Source organism: Rhipicephalus sanguineus, chromosome 10 (assembly GCF_013339695.2).
Source record: "Rhipicephalus sanguineus isolate Rsan-2018 chromosome 10, BIME_Rsan_1.4, whole genome shotgun sequence".
Classification (NCBI taxonomy): Eukaryota; Metazoa; Arthropoda; class Arachnida; order Ixodida; family Ixodidae; genus Rhipicephalus; species Rhipicephalus sanguineus.
The window spans coordinates 69,749,223-69,772,403 of record NC_051185.1 but is presented as its reverse complement, the minus strand read 5'-3'; the positions used below and the strand labels follow the sequence as shown (position 1 = coordinate 69,772,403).

General features: G+C 46.0%; 1 protein-coding gene across 3 annotated transcripts in view; it reads right to left on the bottom strand.

The window, feature by feature from the left end:
* Window positions 1–1,254: 1,254 nt before the first annotated feature.
* The window catches only part of LOC119372097 (uncharacterized), a 40,766-nt gene continuing 18,839 nt past the window's right edge, over window positions 1,255–23,181 (bottom strand). For all 3 annotated transcript variants that reach the window (XM_049419861.1, XM_049419862.1, XM_049419863.1), the window contains 5 exons: window positions 18,352–18,489; window positions 15,716–15,823; window positions 11,567–11,817; window positions 8,100–8,205; window positions 1,255–1,460 (listed from right to left, as the gene is read on the bottom strand). In XM_049419861.1, the coding sequence (XP_049275818.1) occupies window positions 8,122–8,205; window positions 11,567–11,817; window positions 15,716–15,823; window positions 18,352–18,489 (581 nt within the window). In that variant the 3' untranslated portion in view covers window positions 1,255–1,460; window positions 8,100–8,121. The remainder of the gene's footprint in view (window positions 1,461–8,099; window positions 8,206–11,566; window positions 11,818–15,715; window positions 15,824–18,351; window positions 18,490–23,181) is intronic.

The window sequence follows — 23,181 nt, the reverse complement described above, 5'->3', positions numbered from 1 at the left end:
AGTTTTACAACAACTGATCTCTCGATCATGGGCTTGTCGGTGATCGGTCGTTTCTGATACGGCAATATGATCTTTTATCGAGGTGACTCGCCATTTGATGTCCCCACGTTTCATTGCTGCCTGGATATGAACGCATGAGCGTCGTTGTTGCCTGTAGCAAGAGAAGTGTTGCGCTGCTAAGCACGTGGATTAAGGTGCAATTCTAGGCATGAATCGGGAAGGGAAAAAGCTGGAAGGAAGCATTCCACAACGCAATAGAAAGAGATACGTCACGCACGCGGACACCAAGCTTCGCTTGCCCCCATTTTCGCGATGATGCCAGGTTTCCATTTTTTTTTTTTATTGTCCGAATTCAATCGCCAAGAGCATTGCCCCGATTTCAGCAAAACACCGTGCCTTTATTGCCAGTTTTTTTTTTGCAGTCTTTTTTTTTCTGCGCTTTGTACTCGAAGTCCAAACGAGACTGAAGTTCCGGAGAACATGGAGGCTTCGACCGGTTAGAAGTCGTTGAACGGGAAGTATTTATGGAGCCAACGTTTCAAAAAGAGGACTCATCTTAGTCAGGGAAGTGTTTATCCCTACGTACCCTGTAACCACTCCTGCCTAACGCCTCCCGTCGGAGACCAGCAGTGCGGTAGAATTAAGCGAATAAGCTTTTATGGCGCTGGGCCTTAGCGGAATTGTTTATCAAGGAGTGCACCGGAATTCGTCCCCAGCCAACCCCCCTGTTGAGCGTTGGTTAAAAATAAAAAGTTCATAAAAAGGAGATAATGGTTGAAGTTAAGAGTTGTACAGGATACATAAGATATGGGAGCATAAGTAAGATTAGGACCAGTTAACTATCAGGATAACGAAAATTAACTGAAAGGCTTCACTGAAAGCCAGACTTCTTGTGAACAGCTAGGATCGCTGCGGTACCTGGCGGAACATATCTCAATCACGCACTTCTTTATGCGTGGCCTCTGCGATCGGCTTCGGCAGCGCAACGGCGTGCTGTTGGAGTTGATTGCGGAGGCCACGCACAGGAAAGCGCATCTCGACTGGTCGAGTGCGCATAAATTGAATGAAAGAGTAGACTTGTTTTGGGTGTATGCCATTAAGATGACACATACCCGTAACAGCACAGTCTCACTCTAAAGTCTACCCAAGTGAACCAAAAGGTTAAACGCTGCGGGTTAGCACAACGTTAAGGTAGTCAAGTTTTTATAGTAATCTGAAAATGGCGCTTCAGAGACAGGGTAGTGAACGGAAAGGTGGAGGCCGGAAACGGTGAACTTTATTATATACACAGGGCTTTTAGTATATTTACAAAACGAAACAAAACAGTACCACGTGAAAAAGAAATGAGTTAGATGAAGACGGGGCCTCCGCGTTGCTTCGGGAAAACGGGGGTCGAGCAAAGATCGTATCGGCCGTCACTCGAATCCCCAGGCTCCCACGTGGAATCTAGGTGAGACGATCTGAAAAGCGAAAGCAGGACGCGATAGCACAATCAATGACGACGTCGTTTCAAAGTGACCTGCCTACTTTAAGCTTACCAAAATGAACTTGAACCAATATTTGTAGCGAATTTCCGCAGGAGGAACTGTCGCAAGTGAACGAAGCATTCACTCGAGCGAGGCTCGGAGATATATATATATATATATATATACATTTCACCGGTTTTTCTAAACTTGAGGTGTTGCTGGTTCGTGCAAGGTGCGCCTGTGTTTATGGAGAATTGGAAAATGTGTGGAAACATCACCACTGTAGCAGGATAAGCGGCTCTAATAAAGTGTACCACCCCACATGTGTGCAACTATCAAACAACCACAAATAACGGACGGCTAGCAATAGGGTGCTGATAGTGTTGTCATAATACAAGCACCGTAGGCTTCACAAATGCAATACACTGTAATCAGTGGCGTGGTCCTCGATCTGAAGTGGGGGCCGTGCAGGCAATTGTGGTCGAATGTCATTTTGTACTCTATAAAGAAATTTCGGAGGCGGACGGGGGGGGGGGGGTGTAGCGTGCATTTCGTCTTAACTGCAGTTTTTAACATGGAAGCTGTTTAAGCTATCGGTAACTTGTGCTCCCTCGTGCAAAACTCCTCAGGTGGCTGTGCGCCACAGGAATTGGGCAAGTCCCACTACCGCGTACAGCAGGTGCGAGTTGTCAAACGAAAAACGAACACGTGAAAAAGAGAAAGATAGAAGGCAATGAACAGAGAGAAACGAGAAAGAAAGAAAAATAAAAAGAAACAAAGAGGGCCGCCCGGCTCCACTCTTCCTTTAGGCTTGGCAACACTGGCGCGAAGCTGCCATAATTTTTTTTTTTTCATATAGTTTCTACTGATCTATAAACGTAGAACATTTCGCAGTAATCAGGGGAGCCCTTTAGGCGCGACGTTTCTTGACACAACCGCATAAATAACAGGCAACGAACCCAAGACAAGCAGCAAGAAAACCGATGTTCACTTGTTGAGGATAACTAAAACCAGTTGTGGAAGTGGTCCAAGATACAACTTATAATGCGAAGGATGTGTCTCCCGAAATCGATAAGCGTCCGATGCACCATCATTCAGCTTGCCCCTGCGGCTATCCTTCCCGCCCACTAGATTTAGTACTTGTATACAGAGACTTAGCCCTGGGATTGTTAGCCAGCGCGATTCACGGCCAACAGGCGGATGCAGTACGACTTTTCTACTGAAAACAACGATTAATTGTTTGCGGTCTTGATGTCGTTGCCTGTTATGCCTAGATGAATCGGCATATTACAGGTGAGCTCTGAAAGAAAAGTCGCCGCGTCACTTGGTGGCGCATTACACGGGAGTGAGTATTAGAATACACTGCACTACCATCTGTTATAGCTATTCGATCACGATTCAGTCACCAGAAGTAAAGGAAGCATACCAGGCCCGTAGCCAGGAAAGTTTTTTTTTTGGGGGGGGGGGGGGGGAGGGAGGGGGCACTTGCTGAAGGCCTTAAGCTATTTGAGAAAAACACCTATTTTCGTTATTTATTTTTGATAAAACCACCCACTTCATCCAAATTTCGAGGGGGCGGGGGGAGGTGCCCGGGCTTTCACCGCAAGGGCGAAGCAATGAATGCGATAGCAACAAATTGTAATGTTATACTAAGTGAGGCTGGCAGCTAACTCTTTTGGATCCGATCTCGCGTAACTACGTAACGCTGGTGTAAGAGATTACGGCGGCTCCAGGGAGAGACGCTCTTTCCGCGCAGTCTCTTCGCGTTGAGAGCGCAGCACTTAGAAAGTTATACGAGCCGCCCACTGATGGAGTCTCAGATAGCGCGCGCGCCAGCGATCACGACCGCGCCCTTAGAATCAAAGTTCAAAGTTGCTGCTCGAGTGTCACCTATGCGACACCTAAGCTCCTCGAGCGTACGCTTCTGTGCGTTCTGTTAAAGGGACACTAAGGAGAAAAAGTCATCATCATCATCATCATCATCATCAGCCTGTTACGCCCACTGCAGGGCAAAGGCCTCTCCCATCAGGCACGTAGGCAAGGGGGGGGGCCCGGGGGGCCCGGGCCCCCCTCCCCCCCCCCCGAAATTTTTCCAGCCTTTTATATTCCCAGGCAACTTTTTTTCGTTTTTGCCATGGAAAGACTTTCTTTCGAACAATTAGGCCTTGGGCCCCCCCCCGAAAAAAAATCCTGGCTACGTGCCTGTCTCCCATGTTCCGCCAATCAACCCGGTCCTGTGCTTTCTGCTGCCACGTTATACCTACTAACTTCTTAACCTCATCTACCCACCTAATTTTCTGTCTCCCCCTCACGCGTTTGCCATCTCTTGGAATCCAGTCAGTTACCCTTAATGACCACCGGTTATCCTGCCGACGTGCTACGTGCCCGGCCCATATCCATTTCTTGATTTCAACTATGATGTCTTTAACCCCCGTTTGTTCCCTGACCCACTCTGCTCTCTTCCTGTCTCTTAAGGTTACACCTATCATTTTCCTTTCCATCGCTCACTGCGTCGTCCTCAATTTAAGTTGAACCCTCTTTGTAAGTCTCCAGGTTTCTGCTCCGTAGGTAAGTACCGGTAAGATGCAGCTGTTATATACCTTCCTCTTGAGGGATAGTGGTAGATTACCATTCATGATTTGATAATGCTTGCCGAATGAGCCCCAACCCATCCTTATTCTTCTAGTTATTTCACTCTCATGGTTCGGCTCCGCGGTTACTACCTGTCCTAAGTAGAGGTACTCTTTTACAACTTACAGTGTCTCGCCACCTATAGCAAAGCGCTGTTCTCTGCCAAGATTATTCCACATTAGCTTTATGCATATTAATTTTCAGACCTACTCTTCTACTTTCCGTATCCAGTTCAGTAATCATGAGCTGTAATTCGTCTCCCGCGTTACTCATCAATGCAATGTCATCAGCGAATCGTAGGTTACTGAGATACTCTCCATTAACTCTTATCCCCAACTCTTCCCAATCTAGGGCCCTGAAAACCTCCTGTAAACACGCGGTGAATAACATTGGAGAGATCGTGTCTCCCTGCCGTACGCCCTTTATTGGGATTCTGTCGCTTTCTTTATGGAGGACTATAGTGGCTGTGGATCCGCCGTAAATTTCTTCCATCAAGTTTATATGGGCTTCGTCGATGCCCTGATTCCGCAGTGCCTGCATGACTGCTGATGTCTCCACCGAATCAAATTCCTTCTCGTAATCTATGAAGGCTATGTATAGGGGTTGGTTGTATTCCGCGCATTTCTCTATCACCTGATTGATAGTATGAATATGGTCTATTGTTGAGAATCCTGTACGAAATCCTGCCTGGTCCCTTGGTTGATTGAACTCTAATGTGGTATTAATTCTGTTAGCAATTACTTTTGTAAATAGCTTGTAGACAACGGACAGTAAGCTTATGGGCCTGTAATTTTTCAGGTCCTTGTCGTCCCCTTTCTTATGGATCAAGATGATGTTGGCATTCTTCCAAGATTCTGGTATCCTCCCCGTCGAGAGGCACTTCGTATACAGGGTGGCCAGTTTCTCTAACATAATCTCTCCACCGTCTTTCAACAGGTCTGATGTTACCTGATCCTCACCAGCTGCTTTGCCTCTTTGCATTCCCTTTAGGGAGAAAAAGTATTTTTCTCGTATTAGTAAATTACTATTTCGCAATACCGAAATCAACACGCTCGCAGCGAGAAGGAAATTCGGGTGGCGACGCCACCTTGAAGTTGCCGCACCAATCGCCGTGACGTCACAGATTTCGACGGCGTCTACTAGGGCCTACGTAGTTCCTAATCGGTAAGTATGAAGCACATTGTCCTCTGAGAGGGCCACAGACATAGCATACCAAGTTTCAGCAAATTTCGTTGAGCCAGTGTGGTCGAAATACGAATAAAACATTTTGAATTCCGTGACGTCACGTGCGGAGGTTTCGGCGAAATCTAGAATTAAATCTTCGACCTTGATTTCTTCTTGCATTAAAGAACATATAATGGCGAAGTTAACGACAATACAGTTTTCAGAGTATAATTTATCAGTCTAAGTTGATTCATTGTTTCCCTTTAATGTCCCTATAAGATTCTTGCCGGTTTACGACTTTTCTTCAGTGACCGTGAGATCTCGATCTCCGCGTCACGTGCACCCCTCAGGATAAACACAGGAACAGCATAGCCTATACGGCGAGAACCCTATACCGAGAATCGTCGTCTGAACGCAAGATAATTGACGATCATGAGGGTAAAATACTACAGAAGGGCGTCATACAAGAATCGCCGAGTCATTGGGCAGCTCCAGTGAGTTTTGTCAAGAAGAAAGACGGCGCCTGGAGATTCTGTGTCAACTATCGTCGTCTGAACTCCGTCACGATCAAAGTGATTGTCCGCTTCGGAAAATAAATTAGGGGAAGGATCAGTTTTAAAGCCGCAGTGACTATTCTGTGGTCCAGACCACAGGATAAACTGCAGCTTTATTCTGTGGACCAGACCACGAAATAAAGTGCAGCGTTATGTGGGCCATACAATAAAGTTGTGCCACTCGTTGTGCGCAGTGGGCCGTGCAGAATGTACCGTAGTCCAAGCAGCGCACCTCTCTTGACGACGGTTTCTGTGCACCGGACCACAGAATATAGCCCCAATCTATTATGTGGACAACTGCAGCTTTGTTGTGCAGGATAAACTGCAGCTTTGTTCTGTGAACTAGACCACAAATAAAGTGCAGCTTTATTTTGTGGACCACACCAAAAAGACTTGTGCTGTGGACCGTGCGCACCAGACATCGCTGTAGCCCGAACAGTCCACCTCTCTTGACGACGGGTTTCTCTCACAAATTGTGAGGGTTTATTCTGTGGTCTAGTTGTCTAGTTCACAGAACAAGCACTGCGCCCTCCTCTCTTGACGACAGCTTCTCTCGCGAATCGAAAATATTCGCTCGCAGCTTTGTGAATAAGCCCAGACCAAGGAGGTCATTTACGGGCATAGTACGCGAGATGGAAGACGCTTATGCGTGAAAGCTTCGAAATGCGAAGGCCAAGCCCACCTTTGGCATGCTTGCTGGTCTGACATGCCAAAGCAGATAAACTTGTGAATTGAAGCAGCAAAAAGAAGGCTTGTAACAAATGACAGCGGTTCTAAAAATTTCTGGGCCTGATCTATCACGTGCGGAAGACTTAAGTCACCTTCACCACAGTACATTAGTGTCGTGCAAAAAGAAAGGTGCATCAAGATCTGCTCGGGAGGCTCAAATTTTGAGCGATCCCCCCTATTGTGCGAATGCGGCCACAAATCTCCTTAAGAACAGCGTCAACGCCTCCGCGAGAAGGGAATCGTAACGACAAAGGGCGACGCTACTAAAATATTCTGGCCCTGATCTATCGCGTCAGGACGCACTTCAGTCGCTTTCACCGCAGTGCATTAGTGTCGTGCAAAAAAAAGGTGCACTGAGATTGGCAAGGGGCTGTTCTAGCTGTTTCTGTAAAGTTTTCAGACGATGACGATCATACAAGTACTCGTAATTATACGGCTCGCGCAAGTGTATGTACTTGAGTGACAAAGTGTGCTGTGTCCAGTGACTAGTAGGTTCTCAGCAATCTTATTGAGCTTTTTTTTTTTTTGCTTGACACAGGTGTACTGCGGCGAAAGTGGCTTAAGCGTTGCGTACTCGATGGATCAAGGCCAGAAAACTTTATACGCGCTGTCACTTGTTATTGTTTTCTTTTCGCGGTCGCGTTAACGTTCTTTTACGGGTGATTTATGGCCGCGCCCATTCAGAAGGATTGCTCAAAATTCGAGCCTCCCGTGCAAATGTTGGTGCACTTTTTCACATGACACAGGCGTACTGTGGTGAAAGTGACTTCAGTGTTCCGCGCGCGATAGATAAGGTCCACGAAATTTTAGAACCGCTGTCATTTGTTATTATACGCCTTCGTTTTGCCGTTTCCGTTCCCAGTAACAAGTTTATCTGCGGCTGATATCAAGACTCGCATGTGTCAAAACATTGGAATCTTTCACGCATACGCCAACATATGCGGCTTCAATATCGATACTTCATACTTCAATATCGATTCACAAAACTGCGATATTGCGATTCGCGAGAGATGCTGTCGTCAAGGGAGGAGTGAGTAGCACTTGTTCTGTGGACCAGACCACAGAATAAACACTCGCAGTTTGTGACAGAAAACCATCGTTAAGAGAGGTGGGCTGTTTGGGCTACAGCGAAGTCTGGTGCGCACGGTCCACAGCACAAGTGTTTTTGGTGTGGTCTACAAAATAAAGCTGCATTTTATTTTGTGGTCTGGTTCAGAGAACAAAGCTGCAGTTTACCATGTGGTCTGGTTCACAGAATAGATTGGAACTATATTCTGTGGTCTGGTGCACAGAAACCGTCGTCAAGAGAGGTGGGCTGCTTGGGCTACAGTACATTCTGCACAGCCCATAGCGCGCAAGTTTACTGTGTGGTCCACAAAATAACGCTGCATTTTATTTTGTGGTCTGGTCCACAGAATAAAGCTGGAGTTTATCCTGTGGTGTGGACCACAGAATAGGCACCGCGTTTTAAAGCCATCGAACCGTTACAACGTTGAAGGCGACGAGGCCCCAATTAAAAAAAAAATGTGATGCAGCTCTAGTAGACTTAGCTTACCGCATTGCAGGAATTTGAGGATTCAGCGGCACGGGTCAAAACTGTACGTGAAATCGTCGATGGCAATCAAACCAGGCCTTCCGTTCGTGTAGGCTTCAATGAAGAACTGTAAGCGGGAAAATACACCAGCGTCAAAACCCTTTGATATATGCAGGCAATGGGTATCGCTTAGAAAAACAGTCATGTCAGGTAGGTTTGCGAAAGAGAAAAGGCAGGGAGCTGGCTATATACACTGTAAATCACTTTGCACCCTTAAAGCGATTTCAAGCATGCAAAACACCCTTTTTTCTAGCCAGAATGTTCAAAAATGAGGGTGTTTTCCTTCCCCAAATAGCATTTTGGTTAGCGTAAGGGGTAATGTTTTACCTAAAACACCCTTGAGGAGCTAAGGGTGTTATGGGTAATCGAAACATTTGTGGCCCACCACAACAGCTTGCCAGAGAATAATTGGGACTCGCTGATTAAAAATCCGTTGGATACTGACGAGTTTAGATTGAAAGAACTCTCTCCTTTAGGGCTATCTGCAAGCGCACCATAAATTCATGCCTATTCTGTGAATGTTTAATTATACGGAACAGGAATATCCCCACCGGCACTGAACGGCGACTCAAGAAAATTGAAGGACACTTCGTGAATTCCAAGGTGTTTTCGGCGAAAGCCCGTGCCTATCGACTCCGCCTACGGACGTCGTCACCGCGTTGCACAACAGTTGCGCAACGCGCGTTGGAAGAAGCAACGCGCAACTGTTGCGCGTTGACGGACGGACGCCGCCGCCGCGTTGCGCCGCTGTGCCATCACGTGATTGCTGAGAAATTGCGAGGGGGAGAGGCCACAGCTAACAGCGTTCCAGAGCACGGACGGACGCCGCGAGCATGAGACATAAAAGACTTTCGCCTTAATACCGTGGCTACATATACCAGATGGTCGGGGTAAGGCTGTGTAGCGCCATGGGGTATTTTACAATATGCTACGTAGTGTGTATGGTTGGGCGAGAGTGCACCTATGCTGGTGTCATTTGTAGTTTAATGTTCCCAGTCTGGTATACTATTTTTCGCGACTTTTCAGTGGTAAGGATGTTTAGATGATTCGCTTCTCCATTAGAGGTGGGCCGAGTTTCATCCTTTCCAGCTCATCTCTGGATGGCGGCCTGATCCGCACCGTGTTGAACGTCACGTGATAAAGCTCATTTCGCATGCTTTTGGTCGGCCCACAAGGCAGTGAAGGCACTTATACATTTTAGCACAACGGGCTAGTGTAAACGCCTTCGACTACTGTAGCGCAACCCACACGTAAGCGTCAGTGGATTTTTAAGGCGAAAGCCTTACATGCCTCATCAAGCGCGAAAACTGACCGGCGTCCCGCGTCGGCGTCTCCCGTCGTCGTCCACACCGGTGAATCAAAGACAAATTATGATCACGCGATGACGACACCCTATGACATGACGTCACCAATGAGCCAGAATTTGTGACGTCATGTGACGTCACGTCATCACATGCACCTCAGCTTGGTCAACGGTGGGGCCATCCCGGAAGCAGTGCAAAACCAGGTGAGGTACCTCCGATCATGGAGGCAATGCGAAACCACATCATATGCAGAAAGCTTTCGGAGGGTGACGGGACAGGAACAATACGTCGACTCAGAAGAAAATGAAGACTCCTTTCGCCTTCCAGTCGTCTTAGGTGCGTGCATGAGGGACCCTGGGAATTTTGACCATTTCCTTCCTTCCTTACCTCCTCTCATTTTTCCCATTACCCTCTCTCCTTCCCCCGGTATACGGTATCCAAAGGGACATGTTCCCGCTTAACCTCTCCGCCTTCTGCCTTTGTTTTATTCCTTCCTCTCATGGTTTGCTTCGTAGAAAAGCTGTACTTTGGCCTTTTAAGTGCCACACTCAGGAAATGATTTTAAGGCAAACCGTGGTAGGGAACTAAGGGTTGGTTCTGAACAGCTCGGTTTCTCTAACGTGCTCCCAAATCTCAGTGCACTGCTAGATTTCGCGCCCACCGAGGAGCAGCGTTAAAGTGCTTGAGGTGCTACCTCATCGTCCTTAGATTGTTGGAAACATCATGGCTGGTTTGTGGGGTTAAACGTCTCAAAGCCACTCGGGCTATGAGAGACGCTGTAGTGAAGGGATCAGCACCACTTTGGCCACCTGGGATTCTTCAACGTGCACTGAAATCGCGCGGTAAACGGAGCTCTCGCACTTCGCCTCCATCGAAATGCGACCGCCGCGGCCGAGATCGAGCCCGCGTCTTCAGGTCAGCAGCCGAGCGCCGTAACCACTGCGCCACTGCCTTGTTGGGAACATGACGACGGAGAATATTACCTATGTCGATATGAGTGATATGTCAATAAAGATGAGCCCATTTAAAAACACGTGAAGTGAGACTCATTTGGCCTCGCTACTTACGGAGCTCCCGCAGAGTCTTCCTCTATCCATGGATCAGAGTACGAGATAACGTACACGCATTTACCTCTCTGATTCTTAACTCGCACGGTTATGCATTCCCTAAGACGACTCGAAGGCGAAAGCCATCTTCTAAGTTGATGTATTCATTCCACCTCTCCCTGAAACATTCCGCACCTCACGTGATGTTTAACTGCCTCCGGGATCGGCGCACCCTTCATTAAGCGATGATGTGATGACATCATGTGACGCCATTAATTTTGGCGATCTGTGATGTCACAACCTCATCTGAAACCATGGTACTTTTCATCTAAAGTGGATGCTCGGGCGAGTTACGACATAGATGAAGTACAAGCAGCGCAAAAGACACGAGGACCAATAAATGATACAAGCAATCCAATGATAAAAGCCATTCAACATCACTATCGCCATAAACATCACGCGTATGAACGTCCTTAAGAATATCGATTTGTCAGATAAAGATAGGATGCCTTTGTTGTAAGTCAGTGCTCTTGTCTGACTTTACACTGGTCCTCTTGTCTTCTGCGCTGTTTTTATTTCAAGCACTTTTTGGAGCGTTCGAATTGCCATTCGCAGCCAACGCGAATGGTCACTTATCGCGTTTCATGGGGCATCTAAGGCTTTCGCGAGAATTTTTCAAAATGTGTAATAGCGGAGTTAGACGCGTTTGATGATCGAAATGCGGCCCTCGCTCGTTTCGCTCTTTCCTTCGATACACTTTGTTATATCATCTCTTCCTCGCTTATTTAAGCACAGAACGCTCCTAATTGCAAGCACACAAAGAGGTTCTTGCTGCTGCTGACATGACCAGATTATCCTCAGGAGGTGACGTCACTACCAACGCAGGGGTTGCCGAAAGGTTCGAAGAGGAGTACGGGATTGCTTTTTGTTTTGTTTTTTGGCACGCCCGCGGCGCGTAGCGCTGTCACGTTGATCATGACGGCATTCTGAACTCGATGCGCGCGTTTACTTGAAAGGCTAAAAAAATACCGGAGGTGATTTAGGAGCCCTTGAGTAAAGTTCCAAACTGCAGACTCACCCGCACGTCCTGGTGCACGGTCATGTTGATGGCGAAATTCTTCCAGACGAAGTCCGTGCGTCGCTCCAGGGAGAAAAGCGGCCGATTGCCCATGTCTTGGGCCACGACCTGGATGCGCTCGGCGCCCGGACCGTTCACAATGTACATCATCTGGAGGCATACCATGGAGTTCGGGAATCCCGGAAGGTAGGGAGTGATCAGCCGCGACACACCGGCCGGAACCAGCTGAGAGTCCACCGCCATATAGCGTCCTGCGCAGAGGCGGTTATACATAGATTCCTTTGCAAGGCGATAACGCTTTACCCAGGGTTTTTTTTTTCTTTTTTAAGGTACAGTGACAGGAAGTACTGAACTGGTTTGGGATAAATTTGCCACCGCTTTGAAGCGCACCTACTGCCACGCAGCATCCTGCAAACAGTTGGATATTCTAGGACGTTAACGCTGAGGGTACACAATTGTGTTCGACACTTATTTTTGCTAGTTGCGTAGAGCAAGATAGATAGAGGTTTGGATTAATTGAACCTCCAGCCTAATAAATGTTTTCATTTAACTTCATTTTGCAGTGTACTGCTGCATACGATCGCTTTGCTGAAGGCACTACCATGTTCGACGAAGTCGTTCGACGTGCCGCTTTCCGCGAGTCACTTCAAAAGCATCGTTTTTCTTTGCTCGAAAAAAAAAACGTAACTGAAAACGAATTTGCTCTATACTTCTATCCTGAGAGTTGATTCCATTTTTCCAAAAACAGAACATGAATGACTTCAGAATAAACATTTATTTACAACGTAATTAGGATGAATTACTATGAAACACCTAAATCAACGTGTTGTGACAATATTTTTGTTGCAATAGTATTTAGAGTGCCTCGAAACAATATTGCGTAAGTTTGACGCATTTGCAGTCAGTTCTCCATAGGTGGCGTCTGAAAGGGCTAAAGGAAACGACAAACAATTTTTATGGTACTTGTTTTCTTTGGCGCAACGGAAAGCTTACCGGTCGAGTGTTTATAGTCACGGAATGGTGACGCTGAAAATGCTTTGAAACAATTGTAATAAAACAAATATCTATCTGCGGCGACTGTGGAGTCATATATACATAAGAGATGATGCAAACAGTGGGAGGTGAGCGCTAGAGTGGTTCGTGTTCGTGCGCGTGAGTGCACTCCACGCGCATGCGCCGCGGCTCGACACGTTGCACTAGCTGCCGCGTAGGCAGCGCCGCTTCTCAGCGTGCAATTCCTTTTACCTCGTAATTAACACATAATAGAGCGGGGACGAATAATATACATACCCCAATTTTGAGCACTGATTATGGTGCGCACGAAAGCAACAGACTATACTTATAGGTACAGCGAAGTGAACGACTCCATAATCCAGCTTTAAGGCACCTCCGCTAGGCTGCGCGACATACCGGTCTTTTGTGACCTTTAAACGCCATTTAAAAAAAAAACCTACTCAGATCGCGGAAAGGACGCTTGAATCTGTCACTATAATTCACGGTCTTTTCATTTCCACCAGGATCTAGTCACAAGTTCTGGCCAGTTGTCGGTCCCTTCAATAATATGGACAGTGACGAGAAGCCCTAAAGTCCCTTCGAATCAACTCTAATGCGCATCTACAGCCATGTAGCGCATTCCACACAGAGGTCATCGCTCTAGACCCTTTTACAGACGATAACAGCTTAGGTCTGGGACATTTAGAATAAGCGGTGATGAGCAGCACTAAATCAGATTAGAATAAGCTTGTCCACCCGCATAGCCCCTGCACACCGGTGGCCATTGTAGAAGACATCTTAAGCGATGACGCTTAGTCCAAGGACCTTGAAAATGGACAGTGGTCAGCCGCACGAATCTGGCTCAAACGGATTAGTGGGGCAGCATTAATTTGCGCGTATGCTTTATTAAAACGTAGCTTTCTTTGGCCACTGTCCCGGAGACTCGTGATGTCGGTTCGGCCAAAGCAGTGTCCATGCTTCACGTAACAAAAAGCCCTTGGTTACTACTCCTAGAGGCTCATATGCGGCCCATTTGGACAACCTGTTTAGGTGTTGTGGTTAACGACTGTTCTTTGCGGAATTACGCACTTAAAGCGACAGACGGCAGCTCTCAATATCTTCAGCACAATGTACGTGATAAAACACGCATAGGTACTTCCATGAAGCCTTTCAAGAGTAAAATATACCTTAGTTCACGTTGTCGGCGACCTTCAAGTGATCTTGAGACAAAAGCCAGAGCCATTATCCGCGAAGTGAGCTGTGAGAGCACTGGACGCACAAGGACATACGAGCGTTCTGCATGATGCCATGTGGCGATAGGGCGTGCCGGTGCTCGCGACCGTCTCCTTCGATTAAAGTTACCTGTTGCTGCTCGAACGACGCAGCCCGTTCCGTTCTGTTACGCCTTGAGGCGGCTCATTCACACCTGCGATTTTCAGCAGTCGCGCGACCATTTGCGACTGGCGACCAAAAAGCGACTGAAGGCGACCGATGTTCACACCTGCGTGCGACTTACGCCCATGGACACAGAATTCACGTCTGCACGCATTGCAATTGCACCGCAAAATAAGCCGACGTCCTGTTCCTGCGCATGTGATTGGTTCAGAGGTTTACGACCGCAGTCGCGCGACTGAAAAATCTAGCAGCGAGCGACTGCGCCAAAGTAGTCTCTTTGCGTCCAAAACGGCCATTCGCGGCTAACTTGACCGCGCGACTGGTCGCAGGTGAGGAAGCCTTAAGGCAGGGTTGCCAGGTTAAAAACAAAATATAGCCTCAAAATCAGGAAACATTAGCCAAAAAGCAGTCAAATTGAGCCAAGGACAGCAAAGGTAGCCACGCGTGTTTGGGAACAACTTCGACGTTTTTTTTTTTTTTTTAACTGACTAAATGCAAAAGCCTTTCGGCGGAAATGTAAGTAAGTAGAGCACAAACCCTTCAAAATCAGAATTGCTGAGATTAAAGTATAAATTGATAACTTTAACAATCACTTCCTACACAATGACGAAGTTTCTTGCGCTGTTATAATAATAATAATAATAATAATAATAATAATAATAATAATAATAATAATAATAATAATAATAATAATAATAATAATAATAATAATAATAATAATAATAATAATAAATACTTTGGGTTTTACGTTCTAAAACCACGATACGATTACCGGGGACGCCATGCGCTGTTGCAAAAGAAATATAACACTCTTCACGCGTTTTGCATGACTTTTCTTAAAATGACTATATATACAACGACAATACAGTATACGCATTAGTGTGCTCAAAAACAGTTGCTGGGATTGCAGCATAAACTGTAGTCACTTTCGCAATAATTTCTTCCGTGGTGACGAAGTCCGAGTAGCTAATATCCGAGAGATGCAGTCCTTATGTAACCCTATCAAGTGAAAAGCTGTTCGTCGGATACCCGATTTATAATGTTGAGTTCAGAGTGCCCTGGAAGCGGGGCGCTTTCGATTGTCCAGTTCCCTTCCAATTATACGGTTTGAAGTCTGGTTCCGAAATAGGGAGCCTGCAAATTTAATCACCGTGCAACAGTTTTCCCCGAGTCCCTACCATGTATCCAAAGACCTTTTTTTTTGCTCTAGTGCGCGAGGCCTGCACGCATTGCCATTGCCCCGCAAAATAAGCCGACGTCGGCAGGTTATAAACATGTAGCTTTTTTTGTCTATTCTATCTCCACCATTCTCCCTTACCCCTGCTTAGGCAACTGAGCCCCATTCATTTAATTAAAGTTCATTTTCTGTCCAATGCAAGTGCTCAATTCAATTTTGGGAGCCGCAAGCACTCTTTGGCCGCCATGTCTTGACACCCCGTACTCGAACGCCAGCGGCTGCGATGTCACCGGATACTTATAATTTAGCTCAAATCGACGGAAGAAGAAAGTAGCCAAAAAGTAGCCAAGTAGCCAAGACTATTCTGCCGCCACCAGCCTCAAAAAGTAGCCAAAATTAGCGTAAAGTAGCCAGACCTGGCAACCCTGCCTTAAGGGCAAGCTTTCGAAATAAAAGAAGTGTCAGCGCGTTTTTTTTTTTTTTTTTGAGACGCGTACTATATATGTTTGCAAACATGCGGTTTGTCCACAGTCTCCACTATCTGGCGAAGTATGCCGCACTTTGGCTAAGTATGCCGCACTTACCCTTTCTGCCGGCGATGCTGTCGGAGACGAGCTTGAAGTGCGCTCCGATGTTCTTTTGGTTCCGCATGCCACACGCATGGCCCTCGAAGGTGCACCGGAAGCTCCTCACTTCACGTCGGACAGCGTGCGAACATGTGAAAGGAATGCAGCTGATTGGAGGAGGCAAGTACGATTCTTTACACACAAACAAAAATCCTTCGCATGCGATGTTTCAAATCACGGCTCCCTCTGAACACTCTGGACGAATCGGAAAGTGAACCTTACACCGACCGCTCCTGGTCTCCATGCAAGAAACAGGCTTGCACCCTTTTCAATACGGATAAAAAAGCAAGCGTATCACACAAAAGAAATCAAGAAAACGTTGGGGCAAGCTGCCACTTACAGAGAAGCTTTGGAAGCATTCTACATAACGAAACATGAAAAGAGCTGCGCCAGCGATAAGTCGGGTGAGTTGTCTAAACGCCACGGTATAGGAAGTTAAGATTCTGCCTATTGCGACGGATGGCTGCTCGCGCATGCGCAGGGTTGTTTTTAAATTAGCCTTTGTAATCATATGTACTTTTTTCATTTGCAAGCACCAGCTTGTCCCGTCGTGTTTGTGTTTTACGCTGGTTTTTACCCGTATTGACAATGTACCAACTACAGCCCAGTGCAACGCCTTCTTATTAGATCTATTTACTAAGGCGAAAGCTTTATGTCTCATGCGAACATGACCTCGAACGAAAAGTCGGCGTGAGCGTGACCTTGAGCACGAGCTGAGCTTTCATTTAGTCTTTGCGGCGTTCGCGAAAAAAAAAAAAGCGGCGTTCGCGTGACTACAGAAATTTTCAAAAGGCTAAGATGTGTTCCCGTGGTGTAAAGTGCACGGTAAAACAGTCACACCAGCGGATGGCTTTCGCCATTCAGTCGTCTTAGCCGAACGCATAAGTGGTAATGTAGCAGATGCCTCAACGGGTATGCAACTGATTGGGTTTTACGTACCAGAGCCACATACGATTATGAAATACGTAGTGGAGGGCTCCGAAAATTTCCGCCACCAGTGGTTCTTTAACGTTCACCTGAATCAAAGAACACTGGCCTCTAGCATATCGCCACCACCCAAATGCGGTCGCCGCGGCCGGGATTGGATCCCGCAACCTTGGGGTCAGGAGTCGAGCACCATAACCACTATACCACCGTGCATGGCGGGTCGAATGCGCAGAGGACACTGAATTTATTTATGCGGTAGGGCATACTGGCGCCAATCAAGAAAAGTTGATGCATAGTGTCGGAATGAACATTTGACAAAGCTGGCCGTCGATAGAACGTTGTGATCGTCACCGGTTGCTTAGCGCGATACAGATCAAGCAAGTCTTGGCGGAACAGACATGGAACAGACTCAAGTACTATAGTGCTTTGTCTATTTTCTATTTTATTACTTTTTATTCCTGTAGCAGCTGTTCCCCAGCGCACGGTAGCACATCGGCCGTGCGTCCATTTAACCTTCCTGCATTTCCTTGGTTTCTCTCATACGTGTATGTCTGCGCGCACGCGTGATTGGCGTAGTCACAAGGTGCACGGCTGATCGCGATTAAGCCCGATTGGAATCATTTCTCAACAGTGATTAGCTCCCTTGTACAGCTTGCGTAAAGAAGCCGATCATGATCAAATAAATTGGTTCCGGATCAGGCGAAATCGCTATCAAAAGTGCCCGTGGGACACCAGTACGAGTTAACGAGTCGTGAGAACACAGGCCGGAGCCTTCCTTAGAGTTAGCTAAAGGGAATGATTTTTCGTTCACTATTCTATTTAAGCCACAAGCAGACCTTCCTTCACTAAAGCTACTCCGTTCTAGGCAGTCCTATTAGTTCGCCTCGGTATCTCTAACGTGAAAACATACTTTTAAGGCCAAAATATCTAGGCTTTCAGGTTAAAACGCAGCGTGGCCGAGACGGGGACAGACTTTTTGCCAACACTAACTCTCGAGTGCTGTTTAACAATTTTCACTTATAAACTTCGATGACCGGGATAGTTTCTTTTGCCTTATTCGGGGCAAACAAGTAGCACGACTTCCTAAACGGGTACGAAAACAAAAAAAATAGTACAAAGGACAAGCGCTATTTCTGAGTGGCGCTCGCTATGCGTTTCTGTGTTCCGAGAGCCGCATTCCAAGATGTTTGAGATGTCGCACTTATATCTGTTCCAGTGCTGATTGGCTCGTTGAGGAAAGGCGGTCAAGTATACGGTCGCTTCGGTCATTGGATACGCCAGTTTCTACGTCACGGAAAGCGACGTTGTCCCCGAAAGTGGTCGTATAGCACACGGCCCATGTTCTCAGCTCGGTCGCGCAGCGTTTCAACCTATAAGCCAGATACAACTTAAGTACGGAGAGGCCCTGCCTAATACCGAAGCGCGGCAGCCGATCGCCTCCGCGACTAAAGAAATAGTCCCGCTCATGCACTCGGCAGTGTTCTCCGAAGGCGGGATCACCGGCAGTCCGGCTCATGACGTCAGTCCGGAGCGCACGCCCATTGGGGCAGGATTGTGTTCATCCGCCTTTGAGGATCAAATGCCGCGGACTTATAAAAGTTGTATCCGACTTGGGTACATGAATCGACTCACCCGTACGAAAGCTTTGATAAGTCACTATCGCTTACCAAAAGAAAAGGGTCGCCGAGGTTGCCTGTAATCGCTGTGCAAGGGGTTGTACTGTACAGGCAGGTACGGCCTATCATACGGCGACACGGGCGCCGGCCTATGAGAGTTAGGCACCACCATAGCGTGGGGAGCCAAACCTGGGATAAAAAGAATTTATGTATAAGAAAACGTGGGAAGGTAGGCTATGTTAGAGCCGGCTATCCCAACAACATGATATTAGTATTGAAGAAACACGAAAACAATAACTATAGAGAACAAAAAAAAAATAAGCAGCATATATACGATCTCTGGCGTACAAGGAATGGGTAGTGTCTATATATGGGCAGAGTCCAGTTTACACAGAAGGCTCATATAGATCACCTGCGAATAGAGTCCGTATAGACAGATGTTAATAGTGCTTACATATAACATGACTATGATGTATGTTCATTCACAACAAAATATTATGAAAAGGAGCAATAACGGCAATTATAAACGGCTCATTAAACTTCTGTCCATTAAAAATCACAAAGAGCGCTCATTGCGCCTCTGACGGGGTGCGGCCGTGGTCCAAGAACTTTGCTAAGTGCGGGTGGTCTTTCCCGATCACTCAATTGAACACTCTGTTCGTATTGCAGTAATTATGTAATCACACGCTTCAATGACGCGCCGGGATTATCGTACGGTGCGGCGACGTTGTTTCGATGCGGCACAGGAAACGAGTAGACAGAACCAGCTGAAGTTGTTTATGCATACGCGAGAACATCATTGGATTGCGATTGCATGAGGGCAGTGTTGCTGTCTTGGCAGTGGACAGCCTACAATTGACATTAGCTAACACGAGCCATAACTAAGCCAGGATGTTTCAGCGCTAACGGATGCCTCACTAAAGTACACCAACATCACCCTACCTTATAGCGGTCATTTTGCCACAATTAACGGCAAAATATTTCATCGCTTAGCCATATTTAGCCAGCATTACCCTACGGTCGATTCCACGAAAGATCGAAAAAGGGTGTATATTTGATGTTTCCGATTTTCTTGATAATTTTGTATGTTGTGCACATATGATTGCACAGCACGAAATCGCAGTTCGTTTTCAAGTAAAAAATTTTTTTCAACACAGCAAAATTCGACAAGTGGCGCCGGTTGACGACGACCATTTTACGAAGAATGCGTTTTCGTAACTTCGGAACCATGCTGTCATCTACTCAAGCTATATATTACAAATATCTTTCTTTTTGGCGGAAGTAGAAGTAAAGAGGAAATAGCTCTTATCATTTCATGGAATTCTGAGTAAATTATGTATTTTTAAAAATTCACGAAAAACGCTGCGTTTTTGAAAATCAGTCAAATTTGGGACGCTATGGCTACTTCTGTGAACATCTTAGCTTGTTCATATTTGCAGTATGAATAGGCCTTTATGTGACTAATGAACCTCTGCATTTGTATTTCTCTAATAATTTTCAAAGTAGTAAATTTTCATGCTCGAAACACCAAAAAGAGAAAAGTGCTCCTCCATTCAAAAATCTATAATAAAAAAAACCCAATCTCAATTTTGTTCAAAGTCCCCCAAAATGTTCTCGAAGGGCTGCAGAATGATATTATGAAAAAACATGTTGCATCATTTTTATTAGAACAAAAGCAGAAAATGTCAAACATTGTGTTTCCAGAGCGTGGTGGCCACTGCGTAAAGGACATCTCTAGTAACAAGAAAATACAGTAACACGTCTCTTTTCTTCTCTGAGCTTCGCTAAACAGCAGTAATGATCTATTGTTGGAAAGTGGGAACTGTTTTGTAAAGAAAAAAAAAAGATCGTTCCAATTAAATGCATTTGCGACACCACTTACATTCCTCGTCGACGGGCAGCACGGACATTTTCATTCCTCTGGATAATTTTTTTAGTAAATGCGCTTATGTAAAAGTAACGAAGCTAAACGCGAAATATGTGTAGCTGAGTCGATCATGCATTGTAAGACTGAGAAATCGCAAATGGCGGCCGTGGTGAACGGCGAGTACCGTAGTGCAACCTAAGCACAGCAGCCACACATTGTTTGCCAGGCTTTGTCGCTATGCACGAGAAAAAGCTGGGGTGTCGATTGCGTTGGTTACACGATACATTTTTCACCGCTCGTCGCTCTCCCGCCCGGTCTCTGGATCCGCACCGTGCGGATCGTGTGGCCCGCGCTACAAGCACTCGTGTAAACGGAGTAGCATGCGTTAGGCGGACAGGTGCAAAGGGCGGCGCGATGGACGCCCGCCTGAGCAGACGACAGCAACGAGTACGGCTGTGCCAGTCAGCCAAACACCACCTGAGATAGAAGTTAAGCATCCAAATTGTGCTTCACTTTGATGCGATCACTATCCTACGCTCTGAAGGTGGCTATGGGTACGCGTTATAGCCATGGCTGAGATTTTGTACGGACTGCCTCATGGTGCACAAAAAGAAAATTCCGCTGCAGCAGAATTTTCGTTACGTAGAAGATATCGGATCGAGACTCTTTTGCGGAGGGTCATGAAGCAGGATGCGCGCTCAATTCAAGAGGGAAACCAGATCTGCCAGCACTCCTTCAAGAGAAAGAAGGATATGCAAAACAAAGCAGATGCAATGCAAACAAAACGTGTTTTGTCCGTGGCCAGAACTGCTGCCACCAATCTTCACGTAATCGATTCTTTTTAAACTCTGCATTGATCACATAAGGTTTGACAACGTACACATTTGGGCCAACAAAAACCACACCTCTTGGCGACCGCTCTGCAGAAATTCATTTCCATTCATGAAGAGACCTTGGCTTTTATACCAATCTCTCAATTCTGGCACAGCACATCATCATAAGAGACGCATGGAGGGAATGCGTTCCTTAGCACTCAAGATATGAATTATACTCAACTGAAATAGATGAAAGAAAAGGAGGCTACAACTGAAAGTGCATACTGTGGACTGAGGGATGTCTAACACTGGCGTGAAGTCGAAAACCACGCGAATGCATTTAATTGGAACGGTATTTTTCTTTATAAAACAGTTCCCAATTTCCGACCATAGATTACTGTTGTTTAGCGAAGCTCAGAAAAGAAAAAAGACTTGTTACTGTATTTTCTTGTTACTAGAGATGTCCTTTGCGCAGTAGCCACCACGCTCTGGAAACACAATGTTTGACATTTTCTGCTTTTGTTGTAATAAAAATGATGCAACATGTTTTTTCATAATATCATTCTGCAGTCCTTTGAGAACATTTTGGGGGACTTTGAACAAAATTGAGATTGGGTTTTTTTTATTATAGATTTTTGAATGGAGGAGCACTTTTCTCTTTTTGGTGTTTCGAGCATGAAAATTTACTACTTTGAAAATTATTAGAGAAATACAAATGCAGAGGTTCATTATTCACATAAAGGCCTATTCATACTGCAAATATGAACAAGCTAAGATGTTCACAGAAGTAGCCATAGCGTCCCAAATTTGACTGATTTTCAAAAACGCAGCGTTTTTCGTGAATTTTTAAAAATACATAATTTACTCAGAATTCCATGAAATGATAAGAGCTATTTTCTCTTTACTTCTACTTCCGCCAAAAAGAAAGATATTTGTAATATATAGCTTCAGTGGCTGCCAGCATGATTGTGAATTTACGAAAACGCACTCTTCGTAAAATGGTCGTCGTCAACCGGCGACACTTGTCGAATTTTCCTGTGTTGAAAAAAATTTTTATTGGAAAAAGAACTGCGATTTCGTGCTGTGCAGTCATATGTGCACAACATACAAAATTATCAGGAAAATCGGAAACATCAAATATACACCCTTTTTCGATCTTTCGTGGAATCGACCCTACGACAGTGCACTCTAAGGAAAAAACGTCATTTGACTCTTTTCGGAGAGTCCTGACTTGCGACGTATATGACTGTCTTTAAAGAGGCACAGCTCCCTCTGTGGGGGTCATTGTACTCTCTTTTGAGAGTCGTGTGACCCACAAGAGAGTTAACGTGCCTCTTTAGAGAGAGTCATACGTGTCAAGTCAGGACTCTTAGAAAGGAGTCACTCTTTCTTCTTAGAGTGTGTCATTAAGCCAAAACTAATCGACATTCGCAGTCGTTCAGCCAATACTAGCTAAAACTAGCTACCGTTTGTCAATGTTTGTTGTAGGAGAGCAAATATGGTAGGCCGAAACCACCGCTCGCCGTTCAGTAATCGCGGAGGGCAGTAGGGGGTGCGGGGGGGGGGGGGGGGGGGGGTGCGCCTAGTTACGTTCTTGTAAATGGATGGTGGTAGAAGTGACGTTAGTAATACGCGTAACGCAGTAGTACACGTAACACAGCGCTTTATACACGCAGCGTTTATATGACGGAGCGTTCAATTGAATATACGACGTAGCTTTGTAATTGCACACCTTTGACCATCCGGGGCAGCATCTTGTAATTAAATGAAAGCGTACCGGCATTCCTAGTATGAAGCGACCAGTGTAAGCGACCTGCCCACGGAGCTAATATTGTCAGTCCGTACGACATCAGCTGTTGGAATTGACTGCGGCCAACTGCGTATCGAGCTGGAAATAACCAAAACTGAATCACAATCTGCACTCGTGTGAGCCATTAGGGTCATCTATATGAAGAATTTTTTTTCGCCGACAGTTTACTAACATCTCAGGCTAACAAGACCATGTTTCTTTCTCTTGTTTCTTGATCACTAGCTGTCTGTTTTGCCTATCGGTTGCATCAGTATTTCATGTTCCAATAAATAGGCTTGACCGAGCCCTCGGTGTCTAGACTCAGTGCTTCGCTACCACGAACCTAGTTTTCTTTTGCAGCAACACAACATACGGCACAGACAAGTTGTAAAGAAATAGCAACGAAAACG